The sequence below is a fragment of the Schistocerca nitens genome, chromosome 5 (genome assembly GCF_023898315.1).
Source record: "Schistocerca nitens isolate TAMUIC-IGC-003100 chromosome 5, iqSchNite1.1, whole genome shotgun sequence".
In the NCBI taxonomy this organism is placed as follows: domain Eukaryota; kingdom Metazoa; phylum Arthropoda; class Insecta; order Orthoptera; family Acrididae; genus Schistocerca; species Schistocerca nitens.
In genome coordinates, this window is record NC_064618.1 from 883,088,427 (window position 1) to 883,112,937 (window position 24,511).

General features: G+C 40.1%; 1 protein-coding gene across 3 annotated transcripts in view; it reads right to left on the reverse strand.

Moving 5' to 3' along the window:
* LOC126259190 (uncharacterized) overlaps positions 1-24,511 on the reverse strand; it is a 152,596-nt gene that overhangs the window by 64,602 nt on the left and 63,483 nt on the right. For all 3 annotated transcript variants that reach the window (XM_049955773.1, XM_049955774.1, XM_049955775.1), the window contains exon 4: positions 16,887-17,256. In XM_049955773.1, coding sequence (XP_049811730.1) covers positions 16,887-17,256 — 370 coding nt within the window. The remainder of the gene's footprint in view (positions 1-16,886; positions 17,257-24,511) is intronic.

A 24,511-nucleotide genomic window follows, 5' to 3' on the forward strand; every position in this document is an offset into this window, starting at 1 on the left:
ACAAGCCTGAGGCACTGAGCAATTCGATGTGGTCTCTCGGGTTTCCTCAGTATGATTAATGGTGCACTTCCAGGTGTACAATAGAGGAGAGATGTTAGGAACATCAGCAACACATCCGGCTAACACAACTAAGCAAATCAAACAGTCTTGAATATATTCACAAAATGAAATGCAATGAGACCAGCACTGGGGTGCAAACAAGTTTCTGGAACAGCATAATTAAGGAGTATATCAAACTGAAGATGCCAGAAAACCTAATAAACAGGAACACAAGTTTCAATTTAAAAACTAAATTTAGTGTGCGTCATGGCACTAAATGTATTAAATTCTTGCTGGTCATTACATCCACCAGAACTGGAATATGCTGAGTGAGTTTGCGATTCATGGGATAACTGTGTGGGCTCTGAAAAACAAAAGGTCATCAAAGGACGCAATGTGTGTCAGGAAGCTATAGCTACAAATAGCGGCACGAGACCAACAATAGTTCACAGTCTATCGGGAGACCAGGCTGAAAGTACTTCAGCAGATGACAGGAGCATGTAGATGAACAATGGCTAAAGTTTAAAAGAATAATTGACCATGCACTGGACTGATATGTACCTGTTACAAAATGTCATAATGGAAGGACCCTCTACGGTATGCGATCACTGTAAAGAAACAGAGACTACTGCATAATAGGTGCAAAACAAAACATTGGGTTATGGGTAGAGAGTGGCTGAATGAAATATCCTTGGCAGTTAAGAGAAAATTAGTGTCCAGCCCTTAGCAAATGATACAGAAACTGAAATTGAGGATAGTAAAAGAGAAGCCTATATGCTTAACTCCGATCCAAATGTTCCTTACAAGGAAAACCCAGGAGAACTGCCCAAATTTAATTCTCATATCACTGAAAAGATGAGTAAAATAAGTACAAGCATCAGTGATGTCGAGAATCAGCTGAAAATGTTAAAAACTGAACAAAGCTCCAGGGACCAATCCAATCCCTGTCAGATTCTACACTGAATTTGCAACCGACGCACAGGTCACACTCGTCTACAAGAAGGGTAGTAGAAGTGATCCACAAAATACTGTCCAATATCCTTGACTTTGATTTGTTGTAGAATCTTAGACCATATTCTGAGGCGAAACTTAATGAGGTATCTTGAACAGAATGTCCAGCCTCCATGTCAATCAGCATGGATACTGAAAATATCAATCATATGAAACCCAACTTGCACTTTTTTCACATGACCTACTGAAGGCTTCAGATAAAGATAGCCAAGCAGATGCAGTATTTCTTGATTTCTGAAAAGTGTTTGACTCTGTACCACATCTACACTTACTATCAAAAGTGTGATCATATAGAATATCAAATGAAATTTCTGATTGGATTGGTGATCTTTTTGGTAGGGAGGACATGGCATGTTATCTTGGATTGAGAGTCATCGTCAAATGTAGAAGTAACTTTGGGTGTGCCCCAGGGAAGTATGTCAGGTCCCTTCCTGTCCATGCTGTATATCAGTGACCTTGTGGGCAAGACAAATAGTAACCTCCAACATTTTGCAGATGACAGTACTGTCTGAAAGAAGCTCTATAAATGTTCAGTCAGATCTTGATAAGGTTTAAAAGTGGTGCACAGATTGGCAATTTTTACACACACACACACACACACACACACACACACACACACACACACAATGTAGTAGCATATGTCTATAATATCAATGAGTCACACTGGGAATCAGCCAAATCATAAAAATGCCTGGGTGTAACACTTTTAGAGATATGAAATGGAATTATTACATAGTCTCAGTCATGGGTAAAGCAAATGTTAGACTTTGATTTATTGGCAGAATACTGGGAAAATGCAAACAACTCGTGTGACCCAAGCTGGAATATTGTTCAAGTGTATGGGATGCATACCAAATAGGACTTACAAGGGATGTTGAATGTATAAGGAGAAGGGCAACATGAATGGCCACATATTTGTTTGAACTGTGGGAGAGTGTCACACAGATGTTGAAGGAAATGAACTAGCTACCTCTCGAACATAGGCATAAACTACCCTGAAAGAGCCTACTTCTAGTTTCAAAAACTGGCTTTAAATGATGAGTATAGGAATATACTACAACCACTTATTTATCGCTCACATAGGAGGATTGCGAGGACAAGATTAGATTAGTACATGCAGAGTCATTTAAACAATCGTTCTTCCCATGCTGCATACATGAATGGAACAGGGAAAAACGCTAATAACTGGTACAACAGGAAGTAGCCTCTGCCATACGCTTCACAGTGGTTTGCAGAGAGTATACCCAGCATCACCTTGTTGACGTGGTACTGTAGAGAAGTGAATGAGTGGTTGGTGTGTGTGTGTGTGTGTGTGTGTGTGTGTGTGTGTGTGTGTGTGTCAGGAGGGGGAAAGGGGGATGCATAGAGAAAGGTCAAGGTTTCAATACAGTAAACAGATTGAAATGTATGTCTGCAGGAGCAGTTACGCAGACAAAGGATAGACTAGCATACACAGAGATGCATCACCTTGTCTTCGGACTGAATACTGCAGCAACAGCAACAACAAAAATGGCTGCTGTTTGACAAAGGTTTCGTATCCGATGGAGTTAAAATTCAAGTGGTGTAATTTGTTAGTGTTTTAAAATGCATTGGGCATCACTGATACTAAAATCAAATACTATGAAGTGCCATGAGATTTAAGGAAGAAAACAAGATAATTTTATTTAGGGAACAGATTTAAGCTGTTTTAGGAAACTTAGCACTTCAGTTTTTATCATGTGTCCAGATGACGGTAATATCTAGGAGGTACGAAATTTCATAGCAACCAAACCTGCTGAAATTTGCATATGTTGCTTAGGGATAATGTAGTAAGAATCTAAAAATGTGAATGTAGTGTCTTGGCTGCCTCCTAAAAAATTAAAAGCTGTGCCCACAGAAGGTAGGGTGATGCTCACCGTTTTTTCGACATCTAAAGTCCAACATTCATCGAATCCTTGAGCACAGAAAAACCATTAACAGTGAGACACTCCATAGCCTATGAAGTTCATCAAGAGCAAATGACCTGGGCTACTCATGGAGGGAGTGATTTTATTCAATAACATGCATCCACACGTCTGCTGGGTCACATGAAGCGTAATGTTCAAGTTCAAGTGCTAGAAGCTTGAGCACCAATCCTAAAGCCTGGACATGTGTGTGGTCCACTAAAAACACATCTCAAAGGGAAGTACTTGAACTCTGACAATGAACTGAAGGGTGCAGTGTTGCACTGGCTACTGTCACAGCCAGAAGAATTCTGAGCACAGGGAACACTTGCTGTGGGATAGTTGCACTTAGGCCTCTGCTGATTACTTCTGAATAAAGACTTCAATTATAACCACAATCTTGTTTCATACTTTTTGCAGGTAAGCACCTTCTATGCAACTCTCGTATGATTGGAAAAAAAGGATGCCACTTTAATTTGTGTGTCTCTGGCTGCTGAGGCCGGAGTCCTGTAGTCGTGTGTGTGTGTGTGTGTGTGTGTGTGTGTGTGTGTGTGTGTGTGTGTGTGTTTCCAATGAAGCCTTGTTGGCTGAAAGCTCACTTTCTGTTCATTATTGTTGTGCCTATTTGCAACTCAGCATCTCTGCTATATGGTGAGCAGCAACTATCCTTTTCATAATATTGTTATCTCTGATAAAATAGTTCCTCTTGATAAGTTTCGCTTTGAAATAGCGTCTACTAGGTGATCTTGCATTTTCGCATTCTGAGGCAGAATTTTGCACCTATTTCACATGATGCAAATTTTTCCAGTCCCTACAAATAGCCTACAGTAGAAGTATCAGTAATGGAGGAATATTTGTGGAGAGGCCACACAAACTTGTTTCTGATGAGGGACAGCAGCCTTTTCAGTAGTAGTAGAGGCAAGAGTCTGGGTTACTGAATGATCTAGCCTTTTAACCAACACGGCCTCACAGTGTTTGTTCTGCAAATGGCTGAAAAAGAAGAACTACATTCATGCAACTCTTCTGTAGGGTTAAATGATGATGGCATTCTCTTGGGCAAACAGTTCCCTATTCAGATCACTGAATGAATGAAGTCATAAAAAAACTGGCAATCTACAAGTTGCAGGGTGTAATGTTAGATCCCTTAATGGGGTAGGGAGGTTAGGGAACTTAAAAAGTGAAATTGATAGGGTAAAGTTAGATATAATGGGAATTAGTGAAGTTTGGTTGCAGGGAGAACAGTACTACTGGTCAAGTGAGTAAAGGGTTATAAATAATAAATTAAAATATCAAATGAAAGTAATGTAGAAGTATGTCTAACAACGGATAACAAAATAATAGGACTGTGGGTAAGCTACTATGAACAGTGTAATTAACACATCCAACACAATAGTTCAAGTTCATATGTCAATTAGCTTTGTAGTTGATGAGGGCATTGAAAAATGTATCATGGCATAAAAAATTATTCAGGTAGTTAAGTGAAAGGAATACCATATTTACCTGAATATAAGACGACGAAAACAAGCAATTTTCGACAAAATAATTTAACTGGATAGATAAAAAATCTACTCACCAAGCAGTGGCAGAACACACACATAAAAGAGGGTTGTGGTTAGGCGCCTAATTACATCCCTCCTTCATGTGCACATTCTGCCACTAGCTTGGTGGGTAAATTTATTATCTATCCAATTAAATTATTTTGTCGAATATAAGATGATATTTTTTCCCAAATTCATCATTTGAAAAATACAGGGACACTGTATTTCTGCAGATTAAACTATTGCTGCTGAGGTCAACATTTTTACATTGTTTAGTGGAGTATATAGGGGTAATCTTACATTTATAGGGATCTTCTTACATTTAGAGATGAAGCTTTGGCTATTGAGGACATGTGCAGATTTATTTTTAAGAAATCGGAATGGCAGGGTTGGGTAAATGATACTCGCATTCCAACAAGTTCAAGATTTTCTGATGTACCAAAGTGTTTGATATAGTATCAACATTGCTCGAATAATCATTCGACATGACTCGCACAGCACTAGTGCAAGAGACTTGTGAGAAATTGTGAACTAGCCACTACAACAGGGTGTTGCTCTGATTAAAATTTGACAATTTTGTGAAACACAAGAGGAAATAGCATTAACTTCTACGATCTTGCAAACTCTTTTTGTGTTTGGACAGGTTTGCTATAAAAGTTCTCATACATGTATCGATACCATGTACATACATTAATTCTGTTTTTTAAGTAAAGGTAAGATTTGAAAGTGGAAATGTCTTTCAAAAACATTACTTGATTCTGAACCGAGATAAAAACTTTATTTGATTATGAGTGACTGTAATTATTTACTAAGTGGGTTGCAAAGAAATATTCTGTCACTATTCATGTATTGGAATATTGGGTAAAAAGATTACAAGCTTTTAATCAGCTTCAGAACACGATGGCGAAATTCAGTTGAAACAAAAAGGAAAATTAATCCAGAAATAAATCATATTAAACTGACTAATAATTACTGAGAGAATAAATTACAGTGGCAAGAGCTGTCATGAAGATAATACCAACAGATGTCACTATATCATGGGATGAGCGAAAGTTTGAGAATGGGCCTGAATCTTATTTACAATCTTTTATTTATGTATTAGTTGGTGCTGTTACATATGACCTGCACACTAGAAGATATTGCAGTCTGTTTTTCACAGTTGCTCAAGCTCAACCCTACAAAAGCATTGAAAGGCGAACAATGACACCAGCTTGGCTGAGAACTATTATGACTGTGAGGACGGTAGTGATGAACAAGCAGCAAATTCTATCATGTTGCCAACCATGGGAATCGATACCACATACTTTGGCTTTTTATGAACATCTTACATGGTAAAATTGTAGTTTTCCTGAATCCATTTGTAGTTGGAATCAAACTGACTTTGAAATTAGACATATATTCAAAAATATTAGTCATTTCTGCAGAGGATGGTAAAAGTGTAGATAGAGGCCAGTGGTGTACTTACGTGTTTCTTGCTACGATGTTGTCAATGCCTGCTGTGACATACGACGGGAATTAAAGATGGTGTGCCAACTGGTTCTACACAGCTAATGAGAGGGGGGCAGGTAGGCAATTTGTTTGGAAGCATGAGACATTTTAACATTCTCACAACAGTGATGATGATGATGATGACGATGATGATGGTGGTCCCATACTCCGAGACGGAGCGTAGGGGAATGATGCGGGAGACCCACACTGCCGTACTAGGAAAGGTCCTAGTGGAGGTGGTTTGTCATTGCCTTCCTCCTACCATAATGGGGATGATGATGAAGACGACACAACAACACCCAGTCATCTCGAGGCAGGAAAAATCTCTGACCCCGCCGGGAATCGAACCCGGGACCCTGTGCTCTAGAAGCGAGAACGCTACCGAGAGACCACGAGCAGTATAGAAGCAAAAAAAGAATCAATAAATGACATACATTTAGAATAGATAATATGTTAACTTTTTGGGAGATACTTTATGTCAACAAAACAATTTGTAATTTGGTCAGTCAGAATACGTTAAAAATGATTTTTTCTCAAAAAACCTATTTAAAAAACAGGGTGTCATCTTATTTTCAGGGCTTTCTTATATTGAAGTAAATATGGTATTTAACTGTGATGAAGAACTGGTATCTGACAATAGGAATGGGAAGAAAAGGAAAAATAGTAGGATAATACAGATGGGAGGAAAGGAATAAAAAAGAAACCCACCTGGTAGAGCATAATTTAATCATTTCTCACATTTGGTTTAAGAATCATGTTAGAAGGTTGTATATGTGGAAGAGACCTGGGGAAAAGAAAAGTTTCAGATTATATAATAGTGTGAAAGCAGATTTTTAACTGCATGACATTTCCAGGGGGAGATGTGGACTTTGACTGTACTTGGTTATAAACTGTAGATTACAACCAAAGTGCAAAAAGGTAGGAAATTAAGGAGATGGGACCTGGACAAGCAGAAAGAATCTCTAAGCTGAAAGAATCTCTTTCACAAAGAGATTATCGAGAGCTTCAGAGTGTGCATTAGGCAATGTTTGACTGACACAGGGAAAGGAAATACAGCAGAAGATGAATGCGTAGCTTTGAGAGAGGTTTCAGAGGTGAAACAATGAAGGCAGAAGATGACCCAAGAGGTAAAAAGACAAGGCCCATTAAAAATCCTGCAGATACTGAGTTTAAATTGTGAAAGCAGAAAATATAAAAATGCAGCAAATGAAGTAAGTGAGGGGAAAGTTAAATAATAAAAAAAAAATTAAAAAATAAATAAAAAATAAAAAAAATTGACAGGAAGTGCAAAATGGGTAAGAAGGAATGGCTAGAAGACAAATGCAAGGCTGTAGAAGCATATGTAACTAGGGGAACGATAGATGCTGACTATAGCAAAATTACAGAGACCTCTGGAAAAAAGAGAAGCAGCTGTATGAAAATCATAAGTTCAGATGGCAAGCCAGTACATAGAAAGTGAAGAGGAAGTAGATGAAGATGAGATGGGAGGTACAACACTGTAAGAAAAATTTCACATAGTACTAAATTACTGAAAGTATAAAATGGCTAAGTAGTTGAAATATTCCTTCAAAATTATTGAGATTATTGGGAGAGCAAGAGATGGCAGAACTATTCCACCTGGCATTCAAGATATATGAGACAGGATAACTACCCTCAGACTTCAAGAAGAAAGTAATAATTCCAGTTCCAAAGGAAACAGGTGCTGAAAGGTCTAAATATTACTGAATATTACTGCAAATTGCTAGCACGAATTATGTTTACAGAGGAAAGAAACAAGGTAGAAGTCAACCTCTGGGAAGATCAGTTAGAGTTCCAGAAAAATACAGGAACACGAGAGGTGATAGTGACCCTATGACATATTTAGGAAGGTAGGTTAGAGAAAGGCAAATCTATATTTATGGCAGTTATATATTTAGCAAGATCATGAATACTGTTCTCCTTGAAATAATTAAGGTAGCAGGGATAAAATACACGGAGCAGAAGGTTGCACACAGTTGTACAGAAACCAAACTGCAGTTATAAAAATTGAAGGACATAAAAGGAAGGAGAAGTAGAGAAGGGTGAGAGACAGAACTGTTGCCTATCCCTGATAACCTCTACATTGAGTAAGCAATAAAGAAAATAAAGAAGTAGTTCAGGAAGTAGAAATTAAAAATTTTGAGGTTTGCCAATGGCACTGTAATTCTCTGACAGCAAAGAATTTGGAAGAGTAGCTGAAGGAAACAGACAGTGTCTTAAAAGAGGTTGTCAGATGAGCATCAACAAAAGTTTAATGTAGTCAATTTGAATTGGGTTACGCTGAAGGAGTTACATTAGGAAATGGCACACTAAAATTTGTCTGTGAGTTTTGCTATTTGGGCATCAAAATAACACACAATATCCAAAGGAGAGAGGATATAAAACGCATACTGGTTACAGTAAGGAAAGAATTTCTGAAAAAAGTAGTTTGTTAAAATCAAATACAAACTGTCTTTTCTGAAGTTATTTGTCTGCAGCATAGCCTTTTGCGGGACTGAAATGTGAATGATAAGCAGTTCAGACAAGAAGAGAATAGAAGCTCTTGAAATAAGGGGCTACAGAGGAATGCTGAAGACTGGACGGATATATCATGTAACTAAGGAGGCGGTACTGAATCGAACTGGGGAGAAAACAAATTTATAACACAACTTGACTTAAAGAATGGATCAGTTGATCAAGGAGTTGTCACTATGGTATTGGAGGGAAATGTGAGGGTAAAAATTGTAGAGGGAGATCAAGGGATAAATACAGTAAGCAAGTTGTAATGGATGTATGTTGCAGAAGTTATGCACAAATGAAGAGGCTGATTATGGATAAATTAGCATGGAGAGCACTGATCAAACCAGTCTTCAGACTGGGAACAATGACGATGAAAGCAACGACGACGACAACAGCAATAACCACAACATACTGTTAATTTGTGCTGGAATGTGTGGACCTCATTAAGAAAAAGTGGACAATAACATCTGAAAATTAAAGCAAGAAAAATATTAGTATTGCGAGTGACTGAAATTAGATGGCAAGGCATTTACTATTTACATTTTGAAGAAAACAGTAATTCACAGAGAATGTGAAAAAGTAAGGAAGAAAAAATTGCAGAGATGATAAATCCTGAATTAATTAATTTAGTAGTGAGTATATTCAGTGTTAGTAGCTAGATATGATGAATGTTCTGAGAAAACCAACCGAGCCTCCTATATTCAGGCATAATTTCCAACTTCAAAATATGGTGGTATCATAAAATTAATGATAAAGTGATAATTGTTAGATGTCACTCATGATATGAGCACTGTAATGATTGTGTGTGACTTCAATGATGTGGTCAGTCCTTACAAAGGAAAGAAAATTCTAGGGAAATTTTGCAACTTTTCTGAAGATAATATATTCACCTCCACAAATTAGAACATGAGCAGCACTTGCTAAATGTGTATTTCCAAAGAAAGAAAGCTTCTGGACCGCAAACTGAAAAATAATCGGCAGCTTAATAAAAAGGGGTTAAGGTACCCAAGAAATAATGATTTAATGACCTGTTTAAGACAAAGATGCAAATACAAACAAATAATGAAATCATGAGCACAATGATCATAGTGGTTTGTGGTAAGAAGAGAGCCTCCGGAAGATGATGACACAAGGCAAAGAGAATATAGTGTACAAGGTAATGGGTCCCCCCTTGAACCATGGACCTTGCCGTTGGTGGGGAGGCTTGCGTGCCTCAGCGATACAGATAGCCGTACCGTAGGTACAACCACAACGGAGGGGTATCTGTTGAGAGGCCAGACAAACGTGTGGTTCCTGAAGAGGGGCAGCAGCCTTTTCAGTAGTTGCAAGGGCAACAGTCTGGATGATTGACTGATCTGGCCTTGTAACAATAACCAAAACGGCCTTGCTGTGCTGGTACTGCGAACGGCTGAAAGCAAGGGGAAACTACGGCCGTAATTTTTCCCGAGGGCATGCAGCTTTACTGTATGATTAAATGATGATGGCGTCCTCTTGGGTAAAATATTCCGGAGGTAAAATAGTCCCCCATTCGGATCTCCGGGCGGGGACTACTCAAGAGGATGTCGTTATCAGGAGAAAGAAAACTGGCGTTCTACGGATCGGAGTGTGGAATGTCAGATCACTTAATCAGGCAGGTAGGTTAGAAAATTTAAAAAGGGAAATGGATAGGTTAAAGTTAGATATAGTGGGAAGTTCGGTGGCAGGAGGAACAAGACTTCTGGTCAGGTGACTACAGGGTTATAAACACAAAATCAAATAGGGGTAATGCAGGAGTAGGTTTATTAATGAATAGGAAAATAGGAATGCGGGTAAGCTACAAAAAACAGCATAGAGAACGCATTATTGTGGCCAAGATAGATACGAAGCCCACACCTACTACAGTAGTACAAGTTTATATGCCAACTAGCTCTGCAGATGACGAAGAAATTGAAGAAATGTATGATGAAATAAAAGAAATTATTCTGATAGTGAAGGGAGACGAAAATTTAATAATCATGGGTGACTGGAATTCGAGTGTAGGAAAAGGGAGAGAAGGAAACATAGTAGGTGAATATGGATTGGGGCTAAGAAATGAAAGAGGAAGCCGCCTGGTAGAATTTTGCACAGAGCACAACTTAATCATAGCTAACACTTGGTTTAAGAATCATGATAGAAGGTTGTATACATGGAAGAACCCTGGAGATACTAAAAGGTATCAGATAGATCATATAATGGTAAGACAGAGATTTAGGAACCAGGTTTTAAATTGTAAGACATTTCCAGGGGCAGATGTGGACTCTGACCACAATCTATTGGTTATGACCTGTAGATTAAAACTGAAGAAACTGCAAAAAGGTGGGAATTTAAGGAGATGGGACCTGGATAAACTGAAAGAACTAGAGGTTGTACAGAGTTACAGGGAGAGCATAAGGGAACAATTGACAGGAATGGGGGAAAGAAATACAGTAGAAGAGGAATGGGTAGCTTTGAGGGATGAAGTAGTGAAGGCAGCAGAGGATCAAATAGGTAAAAAGACTAGGGCTAGTAGAAATCCTTGGGTAACAGAAGAAATATTGAATTTAATTGATGAAAGGAGAAAATATAAAAATGCAGTAAATGAGGCAGGCAAAAAGGAATACAAACGTCTCAAAAATGAGATCGACAGGAAGTGCAAAATGGCTAAGCAGGGATGGCTAGAGGACAAATGTAAGGATGTAGAGGCTTTTCTCACTAGGGGTAAAATAGATACTGCCTACAGGAAAATTAAAGAGACCTTTGGAGATAACAGAACCACTTGTATGAACATCAAGAGCTCAGATGGAAACCCAGTTCTAAGCAAAGAAGGGAAAGCAGAAAGGTGGAAGTAGTATATAGAGGGTCTATACAAGGGCGATGTACTTGAGGACAATATTATGGAAATGGAAGAGGATGTAGATGAAATGGGAGATACGATACTGCGTGGAGAGTTTGACAGAGCACTGAAAGACATAAGTCGAAACAAGGCCCCCAGAGTAGACAACATTCCATTGGAACTACTGACGGCCTTGGGAGAGCCAGTCCTGACAAAACTCTACCATCTGGTGAGCAAGATGTGTGAGACAGGCGAAATACCCTCAGACTTCAAGAAGAATATAATAATTCCAATCCCAAAGAAAGCAGGTGTTGACAGATGTGAAAATTACCGAACAATCTGTTTAATAAGCCACAGCTGCAAAATACTAACACGAATTCTTTACAGACGAATGGAAAAACTAGTAGAAGCCGGCCTCGGTGAAGATCAGTTTGGATTCCGTAGAAATACTGGAACACGTGAGGCAATACTGACCTTACGACTTATCTTAGAAGAAAGATTAAGGAAAGGCAAACCTACGTTTCTAGCATTTGTAGACTTAGAGAAAGCTTTTGACAATGTTGACTGGAATACTCTCTTTCAAATTCTAAAGGTGGCAGGGGTAAAATACAGGGAGCGAAAGGCTATTTACAATTTGTACAGAAACCAGATGGCAGTTATAAGAGTCGAGGGACATGAAAGGGAAGCAGCGGTTGGGAAGGGAGTGAGACAGGGTTGTAGCCTCTTCCCGATGTTATTCAATCTGTATATTGAGCAAGCAGTAAAGGAAACAAAAGAAAAATTCGGAGTAGGTATTAAAATCCATGGAGAAGAAATAAAAACTTTGAGGTTCGTCGATGACATTGTAATTCTGTCAGAGACAGCAAAGGACTTGGAAGAGCAGTTGAATGGAATGGATGGTGTCTTGAAGGGAGGATATAAGATGAACATCAACAAAAGCAAAACGAGGATAATGGAATGTAGTCGAATTAAGTCAGGTGACGTTGAGGGTATTAGATTAGGAAATGAGACACTTAAAGTAGTAAAGGAGTTTTGCTATTTGGGGAGCAAAATAACTGATGATGGTCGAAGTAGAGAGGATATAAAATGTCGACTGGCAATGGCAAGGAAAGCGTTTCTGAAGAAGATAAATTTGTTAACATGATAGATTTAAGTGTCAGGAAGTCATTTCTGAAAGTATTTGTATGGAGTGTAGCCATGTATGGAAGTGAAACATGGACGGTAAATAGTTTGGACAAGAAGAGAATAGAAGCTTTCGAAATGTGGTGCTACAGAAGAATGCTGAAGATTAGATGGGTAGATCACATAACTAATGAGGAATTATTGAATAGGATTGGGGAGGAGTTTGTGGCACAACTTGACCTGAAGAAGGGATCGGTTGGTTGGACATGTTCTGAGGCATCAAGGGATCACCAATTTAGTATTGGAGGGCATCGTGGAGGGTAAAAATCATAGGGGGAGACCAAGAGATGAATACACTAAGCAGATTCAGAAGGATGTAGGTTGCAGTAGGTACTGGGAGATGAAGCTTGCACAGGATAGAGTAGCATGGAGAGCTGCATCAAACCAGTCTCAGGACTGAAGACCACAACAACAACAACAACAACAAAGGTAATGGGTAATAATGGTAAAAAATTGTACTCTATTCTACTTCCACCATTTTAATTTAGCCTCAGGCAGCGGCATGAACAGTTACGTAAACTACTCCACAGTACTTGTGGCTGGCTCCCACACTATTACGCTGTGCTAGGGATGCCACCACAGTACTGCTGAGAGAGAGACACCAACTATCTACCTCTAACCCACCAACAAGAGGACAAGGTGGCATCAAGTGAGGTACGCAACAACGGGTCCCTCTTTTTCCCTGCCAGCTTCCTTACCACCTGGACATGTCCACCAGTCCTTTCTATTTAGGGCGAGACACTCTTTCCGTACCATGTGTGGTTCACTCCATAGCCGTAGCCGTAACCAGTTTTCATATTTTACGCATCAGTGGTAATTCTTGGGAATAAAACCCACTTTTCCCTGACACTTGGGATTTTTCATTTTACGTATAGAAAAAACACCCTGGATGCCCACCTGAGCTCCTGATACCATCCTGACATGTACAACATGTTCTTCAGTTTGCTGTGATATGGGCTTTGATCGAAGAAATGATCACATGTAAAAAAAAAAAAAAAACCATGCACAGTAATTCTGTTTGAGTCCCAGTCATGAATATTTAGCTTCATGTCTATTATGGTGGCAACCACTTGCACAGAATTTAAAATTATTAAAGTACATTACAAGAATCTCCCGTCTGGTGATAGTAAAGAGAAAATTATGGTAGTATTTTGAAGAAAGTCATTCAAGTATCCAGTTACTGCAGTATTTTACGGAAAGTCATTCAAATATCCAGATGTATGGATGTTCTAACAGACATAAATAATGCAAATAATAAGATGAAAACTATATGGGATATTGTTAAACAGGAGACAGGACAACTAGACAGTGTAGAAGATACCGTAACAAATAAACTAAATGACAATGTTGTGACTGATTGTTCGCAAGGTGTGAGTACTTTTAAGAATCACTTTCTAAATGTAGCAGGAACAATAGGATTCAATGGTTCAGTTGAGTAAGCAAGAGAATATATTAAAAATGTCATTCCGTAAAACTTTAAGCAATTAGAAGTAGCACCAATATCCTTTACTGAAATTAACAGAATTCTAAAAATTCTAAAAAACAAATGCTCATGTGATGTTGAAGGAATTTCAAATGGAATTCTCAAAAGTGGTTCCAGCTTAATAAGAATTGTCCTTAGTGATATATATAATGCATCACTGATATGGGGAATTCGTCCAGATAGGTTACAATATTCTACAGTTATAAACCTCTTCATAAGAAGGTGACAAGACAAGCTTAAAACAATTATTGTCCAGCTTCCTTACTGAGATATTTTTCCAATATATTTGAAAAACATAGGATAGCCTCACACTGCAAATAGAAAAAATTTACTTAGCATATCGGAGCCTGGATTCCAGAAGGGTTGCTCAATTGAGAATGCTGTTTATATATTCACTTATCCAATAGTAAAATATTGGCAAATTGTATTTTTTGTGATCTTTCCAAGGTGTTTGATTGTGTAGATCACGTTATTCTCTTTTTTTTTAAAAAAAAAAAAAAACCCTCACGTTTTGTGGAACTGATGACTTTACAAACAGCGGATCTGAATCATACTTAAACAGAAAGCAAAAGGTTGTGCTGAATAACTCAATCAATGTAGGAATTTTTAGTGAGTGGGGACATAACAAAGGGAGTCCCACAGGGTTCAATTTTGGATCCACTCCTATTCCTTATAAATGTGAATGACCTTCCACTCAACATTCAACAGGTAGAATTATTACATACTGCAGACAATACTAGTGTTATAATATATCTCATTAAAGAGAAAGCATCCAAAGAGATGGTAAATGATATTTTTCAAAGAGTTATAGAGTGGTTCTCAGAAAATGGAAGTTTTAAAAAGGCACACTTGTGTGTATGCAGTTCTGTACAACAAACAGTGTCACACCAACAATTGATGTAACACACTACAAATCAGTAAATAAGTTAGAATGATCCAAATTTTTGGGTGTACATATTGATGAAAATGAACTGGAAGTAGCATATTACTGAGCTGCTCAAACAATTAAGTTTAGCTACTTACACTCTTCATATAACTGCTAAGGTTGGAAACAAATGTATTAACCCCTTTTTATATGTCCACACAATATCGGCTTATGGAACAATTTTATGGGGTAGCTCATCACTTAGAAAGAAAGTGCTGATTGCACAGAATATGTGGTGTGCACCCACAGGCATCGGGTGAGCCTCTCTGCAAGGAGCTAGGCATTTTAACTGTGATGTCACAACTCATATTTGCTAATGCATCAGAAATAATCCATCACAATTTCAGAAGAACAGTAATGTCTGTACCTACAGCATAACACCTTTATTACCCATTACTGAAGCTGTCAGTTGTTCAGAAAGGAGTTCAATATACAGCAACACAAAAATTTTCATTTTCCCAGTATCATAATGTGTCTAACATGTGGAACAGCAAGTTCTTTTAGTAAGCAGAGATAAAAAAAGTGTTCATTAATGTTAACACTAATCATGTATATGAGATGTGATTAAAAAGGTCTATTTGAGGCGAAACCACTATTGCATCACACTAATGTTCCCTCTTACACCTCAATGGTTCTCCAGGATTTTTTTGGCAAGAAATAAAACCATTGTGTTGCCTCAGCCACTGTATTTGCCAGATATGGCTCCCTGCGACTTCTTTCTATTCCTGAGACTGAAGAGAACCATGAATAGACATCGTTTTGCCACCACTGTTGAGGTAAAAAATAGAATCGGTGAAGGAGCTGAACACAATAATGAAAAGTAAGTTCCAGAAGTGCTTCCAAGTTTGGAACATGCTCTGGCACAATTGTATTACATCTGAGGGGGATTGCCTTGAAGTGGACAAAGTTGATGCTGATGAATAAATAAAGATTCTTTAAGAAAAACAAGAATTCCCATTACTTTCCTCATCACACCTCACCCATTATCCTGTAAACTGAATCGTTCTACATTGTTTTGATAGAGAATCGTTCAAATGATCTAAGGAACATGCAACTATCTAACTCAAGTATGATATTATTATATATGATGCTGCATAGCATATGTTTCTTCAGTTTATCTATATCTGTAAACACATGCTTCCCTCCATCAGTGAATGGAAAAAGGAAGTAAGAATGTGGCTTAACATCCCAACACTGAAAAATGAGCACAAGATCAGATTGTCAAAGGACACTGGCCAAATTCTTTAGAAGGAACTATCCAGGCATTTGCCCTGAGCAATTTATGAAAATCACAGAAAGCTAAAATCTGTACAGACGGATGGAAATTTAAATCATTACCCTCCTGAACCCAAGTCCATGCCTTGCCAGTGAGCAGTCTCCTCAGTGTCAATGAATACAGAGACGGTCGCACACCACATTTTCTCTGTTCTGCTTATCAGTGTAACATTATCTGCACTACTCATACAACAAATGTTGTAAGTTTTTCTCATTTTTTTGATATTTTCCCCTCATTTACACAAGACTGATGCTTGTTCCAAATTCTTTAGTTTTCCTGTCTACAATTTAATGAAACAGACAGCCCAACAATGGGTTAACTACAGACAAATACTTACCTTCCTGTCCTCCTCAATATTAGTTTCTCTAAAATTTTATTTTACTATTACGCAACATGCATATTAAAAAAATTAAATACCTGCCTTAACAACGTTTGTTTATGTTTACTCTAGCTGAGTGTGTGTAAGTTCATCCCTGACAGTTGCAGCTTTGCTGGCCTACCACAGCCCATAACATAACAACTTTATAAACATCTCCATCGCAACACCTCAGCTCTGTAGATGACTACTGTTTTTGCCTGCAGCCATTAGCACTCTGCAGTTGAAAGCTGGCAACAGTGCTGCCAGCTGTCAGAGATCTACTTACGCTATCTCGACTATAGGAAATTTACAGGTACCTGTCCTTTTTTTTGGGTGAAACTGAGTGTTACTAATTTTTGATGGATGCCTTGTTTGACAATTATGAAACTCGTTCTCCTTGCGTGCAGATTTCAAAAGGTATTTTCCTGTGTGTGTTTCAATTCCTTGTCTCATTTCTTCTTCAGTGGGGTGTTTAAATAAACTTTTAGCACGAGGAGCCTGTAATTGCGGCATTTCTTGCTTCCTATGCCTGGCCTCATTGAAGTCATCTTGTGTGTTATATTCTGGAGCAGTCTTTTCTATTTTTCTGTAGTTATTGCCTCTATTGTTCCCATAATTCCAATGATTGTTGGTACCACGCATATAATTCTGCCCAGCTGCAGACATTTGGTAACAATTCGTCACTTTCTGAAAGAAATCACACTCTTTTATTACTAAAGTAATAATTATCAATGCACTCAATGAAAAATCTAAATAAACAGTAACAAAGATTATAAACAGTATATGCACTTCATATATTTATGCTGAAAATAGAACCAGAGTCAATATTATGATAAGGACAGACTGCTACTCACCACTTAGAGTTGTTGAGTCACAGACAGGCATACTAACAAGACTGCTAAATGAGACAGCCTGTCTGCAACTCAACATCATCTCTATATGGTGCTTAGCAATCTGTCCTTTTCATAATATTATCATTTTTGCATCTTGGATTTTCCATTGTTTGAAAATAAATTAATATGGATATACATAACACTTCTGGAATAAGTTAATATTATGTAACACATCACTTGTGCCAGTATTTTTTACAGTGTCACAGGGAAGAATTTAGTTGATTAATTGAAACAGTAATCACAAGGGAAGTGTGGCCTGAACAGTGAACTATGAAGTATTAGTAGTAGCTCTCATTTGTTTGAGGTACCACTACTAGGCATTTCTCCCACACTACAAGTTTACTGTGCTGTATATTGTGCTGCAGTATATCCACATTATTTCCTTTCCTACATATGTAATTCCCTACTACTGGTAGTGGTATTAATCCATGGATTACTTGTACAAGGACATTAGATATGTTGTGGTGTTACAGTTTCAGAGAGAAAAAAGTCAAGTAACTCATATTAACAGGTATTACTCAGCTGTGGTCTTACACAGTAGACCCTAATTGCTTCAAAATTGGATAAACTGAAAGCGTCCCCACCAACTTACATCGAAAAATCTACCACCTTAATCAAATTTTGGATAATTCATACTACAAACTAAAATTCAGTCCCCAACATTACATATTTCACACCTCATTCTTCATCTAAACCGAATAAGTGTGTACATATAACAATATTATGAAAAGAAATGTTGCTACCCAACATATAGCGGAGATGCTGAGTTGCACATAGGCACAACAAAAAGACTGTCACAAATAAAGCTTTCAGCCAGTGAGGCCTTTGTCAACAATATACGGCACACGCACACAAATGCGCACACAAGCCCAAACGCAACTCACACACATGACTACAGTCTCAGGCAATTGAAACCACACAGCGTGGTTTCAGTTGCCCGAGACTGTAGTTGTGTGTGTGTGTGTGTGTGTGTGTGTGTGTGTGTGTGTGTGTGTGTGTGTGTGTGACTTTTTGGTGCGGGGGGCGAGGGGGGGGAGGGTGCGCATGCGCTTGTGTCTCGTTTGTTGGCAAAAGCCTTACTGGCTGAAAGCTTTATTTGTGAGAGTCTTTTTGTTGTGCCTATCTGCTGCTCAACATCTCCGCTATGTGGTGAGTAGCAAACTTTCCTTTTCATAATACTGTTACATTCCATCCTGGATTTTCCATTTTTTAAGTGTGTACATATGTAGTGCTGTGGATTATGGTTTTTTCCATTACACATTCCTCACAATTTTTCTCAATAATATACTGCACTGTAATTTCACAACAACGGCCCATTCGCTTGCTTACTACTCACGTAAGATGCAAGGAAGGGGGAAGAGAATGGCTGGTCAGCAGACCACACACAATGTGCAACACACAACAGTCCAGACAGCTCTCTGTCTCTGCCTGTGAGCAATGAATGCGTTTTTTCCCTTTCATTCCATCACACGCAATATGCTGCCAGAACAGAAAAGACCTTACAATTCTCTGACGTTAAAACAAAGTCAGAAAATTCTATGTCTGGTCAACAATGGATAGAAGACAAACACAGGTTGCAGAACACTTTCAGATCCCAAAGCCTAACCTCTCGTCGGTAATAATTTCAAGACAGGAAATAGAGGCAAGTCTGGCAAGATGTTCATTTAGTGACCATGACAAGTACATGAGGTCAGCCAAACATGAAGTCGTGGAGTATTCTCAGTTTGAACAGTTCCAATATGTGTACTCATAGCAAATTCCATTGTCTGCATCAAGCTTCAAGAAAAAGTCCCACAAAATCCCCCAGAAAAAGGGAATTTCTGGATTTGTGTTTTCTGAGGCTTGGCATTTTCAGAAGAGGTATAAAATGCATGCAATGTCTATTGGGGGAGGGGGAGGGGGGGGGGGCACGGGGTAAATGAGATGCCAAAATAAGGGCACAAGGGCACAGGAATTTCAATCCAAGCTGTCTCATTTCTATCACACAAAAAACACACACACACACACCACACACCACACACACACACACACACACACACACACACACACACACAAAAAGCAAGCACACCTCATGCACACACGAGTTCCAACTTCAGCATCTCGGGCCAGAATGCAACATGATGTGGGATGCAAGTAGCAATCTGGGTGGGGAACGGGAAGGTGAGAGTGAAGATGAAGGTGAAGTGGAAGGTAAGGAGGAAGGGGAGAGGATAGCAGTGTACAGATGGGGAGAGAGACGAACACTATCTGTTGGAGTGTGCGGGGGCTAGACTGCCAACAGGCGCAGCATCATGAGGTTGAGGGACAGGGAGGTGGGGTAAAAAGGAGCAAAAAAAGGAGAGGAGAGGGGAAAGATGGGCGGATGCATTGACAGAGGGCTGCAAATAAACAAGATGGGAGGTGAGAATGGGGATGAGATGACAGGACAGAGGGGGTGGAAGCTGTTGGATGGAGGGTGTGGGCATGGTATGTTACCACAGGTTGAGCCCAGGATAGTCACAGGAGCAGAGAGTGTGTTGTAAGGATAACTCCCACCTGTGCAGTTCAGAAAAGCTGGTGGTATAGGGAATGATCCAGATGGCTTGTGTAGTAAAGCACCTACTGAAATCCAGTATGTTATGTTTAGCTGCGTGTTGTGCATGCTATTTTGCTCTTGGCCACAGTTTGGTGGTGGCCATTCATCCTGGTGGACATGCTGGTTGGTAGTCATACCAATTATAAAATGGTGTGCAATGATTGCAACATAGCTGGTAAATAACATGGCTGCTTTCACAGGTGGCCCAGCCCCTGATGGGGTATGAGAAAACCTGCGACAGGACTGGAATAGGAAGTGCCGGGTGGGTGGGTGGATTGGGCAGGTTTTGCACCTGGGTCTTCCACATGGATATGATCCTTGTGGCAACGTGTTGGGATTAGGAGTGGAATAGTGATGGACTAGGATGTTGTGGTGGTTGGGTGGGCCATGGAACACCACTTTAGGAGGGATGGTAAGTGTCTCGCATAGGATGTCCCTCATTTCAGAGCATGATGATAGGTAATCAAAGCCTTGGTGAAGGATGTGGTTCAGTTGTTCCAGTCCAGTGTGATACTGGGTGGTGAAGGGGACACATTTCTTTGTGGCTGGTTATTGGGGGTGCTGGGAGGGTTGGGATTGTGAGGGGAAATGGCACAGATCTGTTTGCGGACTAGGTCTGGGGGATAGTGCCTGCCTGCGAAGGCCTTGAGACCCTCAGCATACTGAGGAAAGGAGTTTTTCTCACTGCAGATACACCGTCCCTGGGTAGCCAGGTTGTATGGGAGGGATTTTTTGGGTGAAAGGGATGGCAGCTATCAAAATGCAGATATTCTCAGTGGTTGGTGGGCTTAATGTGGACAGAGGTGTGGATCCATCCATTAGAGAGGAGGAGGTCTACATCTAGGAAGGTGGCACGGATGGTTAAGGAGAACCATGTGAAGCGGATGGGAGAAAACGTGATGAGGTTGTGAAGGAAAGAAGGTAGAATATCATCACCCTGGGTTCAGATCATGGAGATATCATCAAAGGACCTGAATGTTTTAGGAGGCCGAGAAAGTCTCCTCTATATGGCCCATACAAAGGTTGGCATCAGAGGGTGCCATGCAGTGCTGCAGATTGTTTATATACCCTCCCTTCAAATGACAAGTAATTGTTTGTTAGGATAAAGTTATTAAGGTTTATGAGGAATGATGTAGTGGGTTTGGAGTCTGAAGGACATTGGGAAAGGTAGTGTTGAATAGCAGTAAGACCATAGGCATGAGGCATGATGGTGTATAGGGGGGTGGCGTCAACAGTGACGAGTAAGGTTTCAGCAGGTAGAGGCGTACGGATGGCAGGAAGTCGGTGAAGGAAGTGGTTAGTATCTCTGATGTGGGAGGCTAGCAGTCTAACACAAACTCTTTTCCTGCTTAAAGCCTTAGGTCCTTCCCAGAACATCTCCCTGAACCCATTTCCCTCCTCACCCCTACGACACCCTGCAAACCCAACTTCTACATGATCCCCAAAATCCACAAACCCAATAATCGTGGACGCCCCAGTGTGGCTGGTTATTATACCCCCACTGAAAGAATTTTGGTACTCATTGAGAAACACCTCCAACCAATTGTCTGTAGTCTAGCCTCCCACTTACCTCACAGATTCTCTGCCATCACCATCCCTTAGGTCCTGGAATCCTACTTGTCACTGTTGATACCACCTCCCTATACACCAACATCCCTCATGCCCATGCTCTTACCACTATTGAACACTACCTTCCCCAACATCCATCGAGACCTTCCAAGACTTGCGCTATCCCCAAGACCTAATCCGCAAAAAGATCTCTCGTGCCATATCCCCTCACAACCCCAATCCTTACCATCCCCAAAAACCTGCCATAAAGGAGTGTCCCTTTCGTCATCCAGTATCACCTTGCCCTGTAAGAACTGAGCCACACCCTTCGCCAAGGTTTTGATTACCTATCGCCGTACCCTGAAATAAGGGACATCCTACCAGAGATACTTCTCACCCCTCCTGAAGTGGTGTTCCATCACTCACCCAACCTCCACAACATCCTAGTCCGTCCCCGTGCCACTACCAATCCCAAACCCTTGCCACAAGAATCATATCCCTGTGGAAGACCCTCGTGCAAAACCTGCCCAATCCCCCCCCCCCCCCCCCCAGCACTTCCTACTCCAGTCCTGTTACAGGTTTATTCCACCCCAACAGGGGGCGGTCCATCTGTGAAAGCAGCCAGGTCATTTACCAGCACTGCTGCAATCACTGCACAGCTTTTTATAATGGCATGACTCCCAACCAGTTGACTACCAGGACGAAGGCCACCACCGCAAAGTAGACCACCCTCTGGCACAATGTGCAGCTGAACATAACACACTATTCCAATGGCTTCTTCACTACCTGAGCCATCTGGATTCTTTCCTCCACCACCAACTTCTCTGAACTGCGCAGATGGGAGTCATCCTTACAACACATTCTCCGCTCTCGTAATTACCCCTGCCTCAACCTACAGTAACATACTCTCCCCACACCCTCCACCCAACAGTTTTCACCCCCCCCCCCCTTCCTATCATCTCATTCCCATTCTGTTTATATGCAACTGTTTGCAAAAACATCTGCCCGTCTTTCCCTGCACCTCCCCTCTTTTGCTCCTTTTTTTCCCCACCTGCCTGCCCACAACCTCCTGACACCGCGCCTGTTGGCACTCTAGTCCCTGCACACTACACCAGATAGCACTCATTGCTCTCCCCATCCGTACACTACTATCACTTCCCCTTCCCCTTCTTCACCCTCCCCTTATTGCTGCTGCTTGCATTCCAGTTGGCGGTCATATGTGCATGAGGTGTGTGTGTGTGTGTGTGTGTGTGTGTGTGTGTGTGTGTGTGTGTGTGTGTGTGTGCGCGCGCGCGCGCGCGCGCGCGCGCGCTCTTTACTGACGAAGGTTGCTGCCGAAAGCTATATGTGAGTGTCATTTAATCATGCCTGTCTGGAACTTCATGTGTCTTCTTTACAGTAAGTAGTAATCTATCTCTTCCTACATTGTTTAATCAACTAACTAACATGTCAAGGGTGAGGAATGTCAGGGGCAAGAAACGTCATGGTGGAAAACATAGCAAGGAGACTCTGACGGTGGTCTTGTGTTGTAATTCATGTGTTTCTGAGAAGCTCAAACCAGTAGTGACTGTAAAATCCATGTTGTTTTAAAAATGGCAACCTATTTTTCACCCACCATGCTAATATGAGAATAACAGTAAAGCTTGGATGGCCGAATCTCTCTTCCGTACCCGGTTCTTAAAGTTTCGGCAACAAATGGCTGCAACGAGGGAAAGTATTTTGCTAACTTGGGACCACTGCTCAGCACATCCGTTCAATGAGCTGGAACTTCCGAACACAGAAGTTGTCTTCTTACTAGCTAACACTGCAGTTGACATAAATACTGTACATATACAGATTAGTTAGTTTTATTTTTTCTCACAAATTGAGCACTTTCATTCACTGGTACCCATAACAAGAGAAAACATGATCTCAACATTTGTATAATTTTGCAAAAAAACATTACTTCAAATTTCAATTAATCACATCATTTACTTTTCATTCCCTTGAAATTTGATTCACTGAATTTGCACTGTGGTAGGCCCATTCTGGATTTTGCCTTTAGTAATTTTCAGCTTGCACCAAGAGAACTTTTACAGTGCCATGTGACTACCCACTTGATTACAGCACTCATTCCAAGCAACAAGGTGCTTCACAAGCTGGCCTTACGAGTGAGAAATGAGCTCTTCAGTTTAGGATACAATTGCCATTTCTCAATATGGAATTTACTGAATAAGAACAACATTTCTTGGGATCTCTCTAATTATCTATGGTATTTCTGTATGGTTGTGAAAAAATAGTTATGAATCAAGCAATCATCTCTTCTTACCATCACAGTCTAAAATATTGTAAGGTATTTTGTGCATTCTTTCCACTTCAATGTTTGCACTGTTATCTACTTATCTCTAACTGCACAGTGCTCTATCACTGTATCAGGCTACATCTTAATGTAAACAGAAATGTCTGAGAATGACTTGTATTTCAATTAATAATATCTATGTGAATGGGTTAGTAGGGCAACAGATTAACATTTGTGCACATGGTAAGCTGGCCTGCAAGACAATCTTGTGCAAGAACATAATGGATTCATAAAGTTGGCCTTAATGAAGCAGTTTATGAAAACCTTACCGGAAGATCGAGAATCTTTGAAATATTTATGCAAGAAGTTACTCATCTAGCACAACTGGGATCATACACAACAAAATACACCCACAATATATTTTCTGTTGTAATTAATATGTTGCAAAAGGCTCCAATAGTTGAGCTGTCTGATGAGTCCTAAGATTCATGGTTTGAATAGCAATTCGATTTTTTCCCCTCAATATTTGTGTCATGTGTGTGAGGAAAAAATGAAGAGTGCTTTGATCAAGCCATAAAAAGTGATGGAGAACTGGGGTCAGGGCCACTGGAACGTCAGTACAATGGGATACCATTGTCGGTGGCCTTT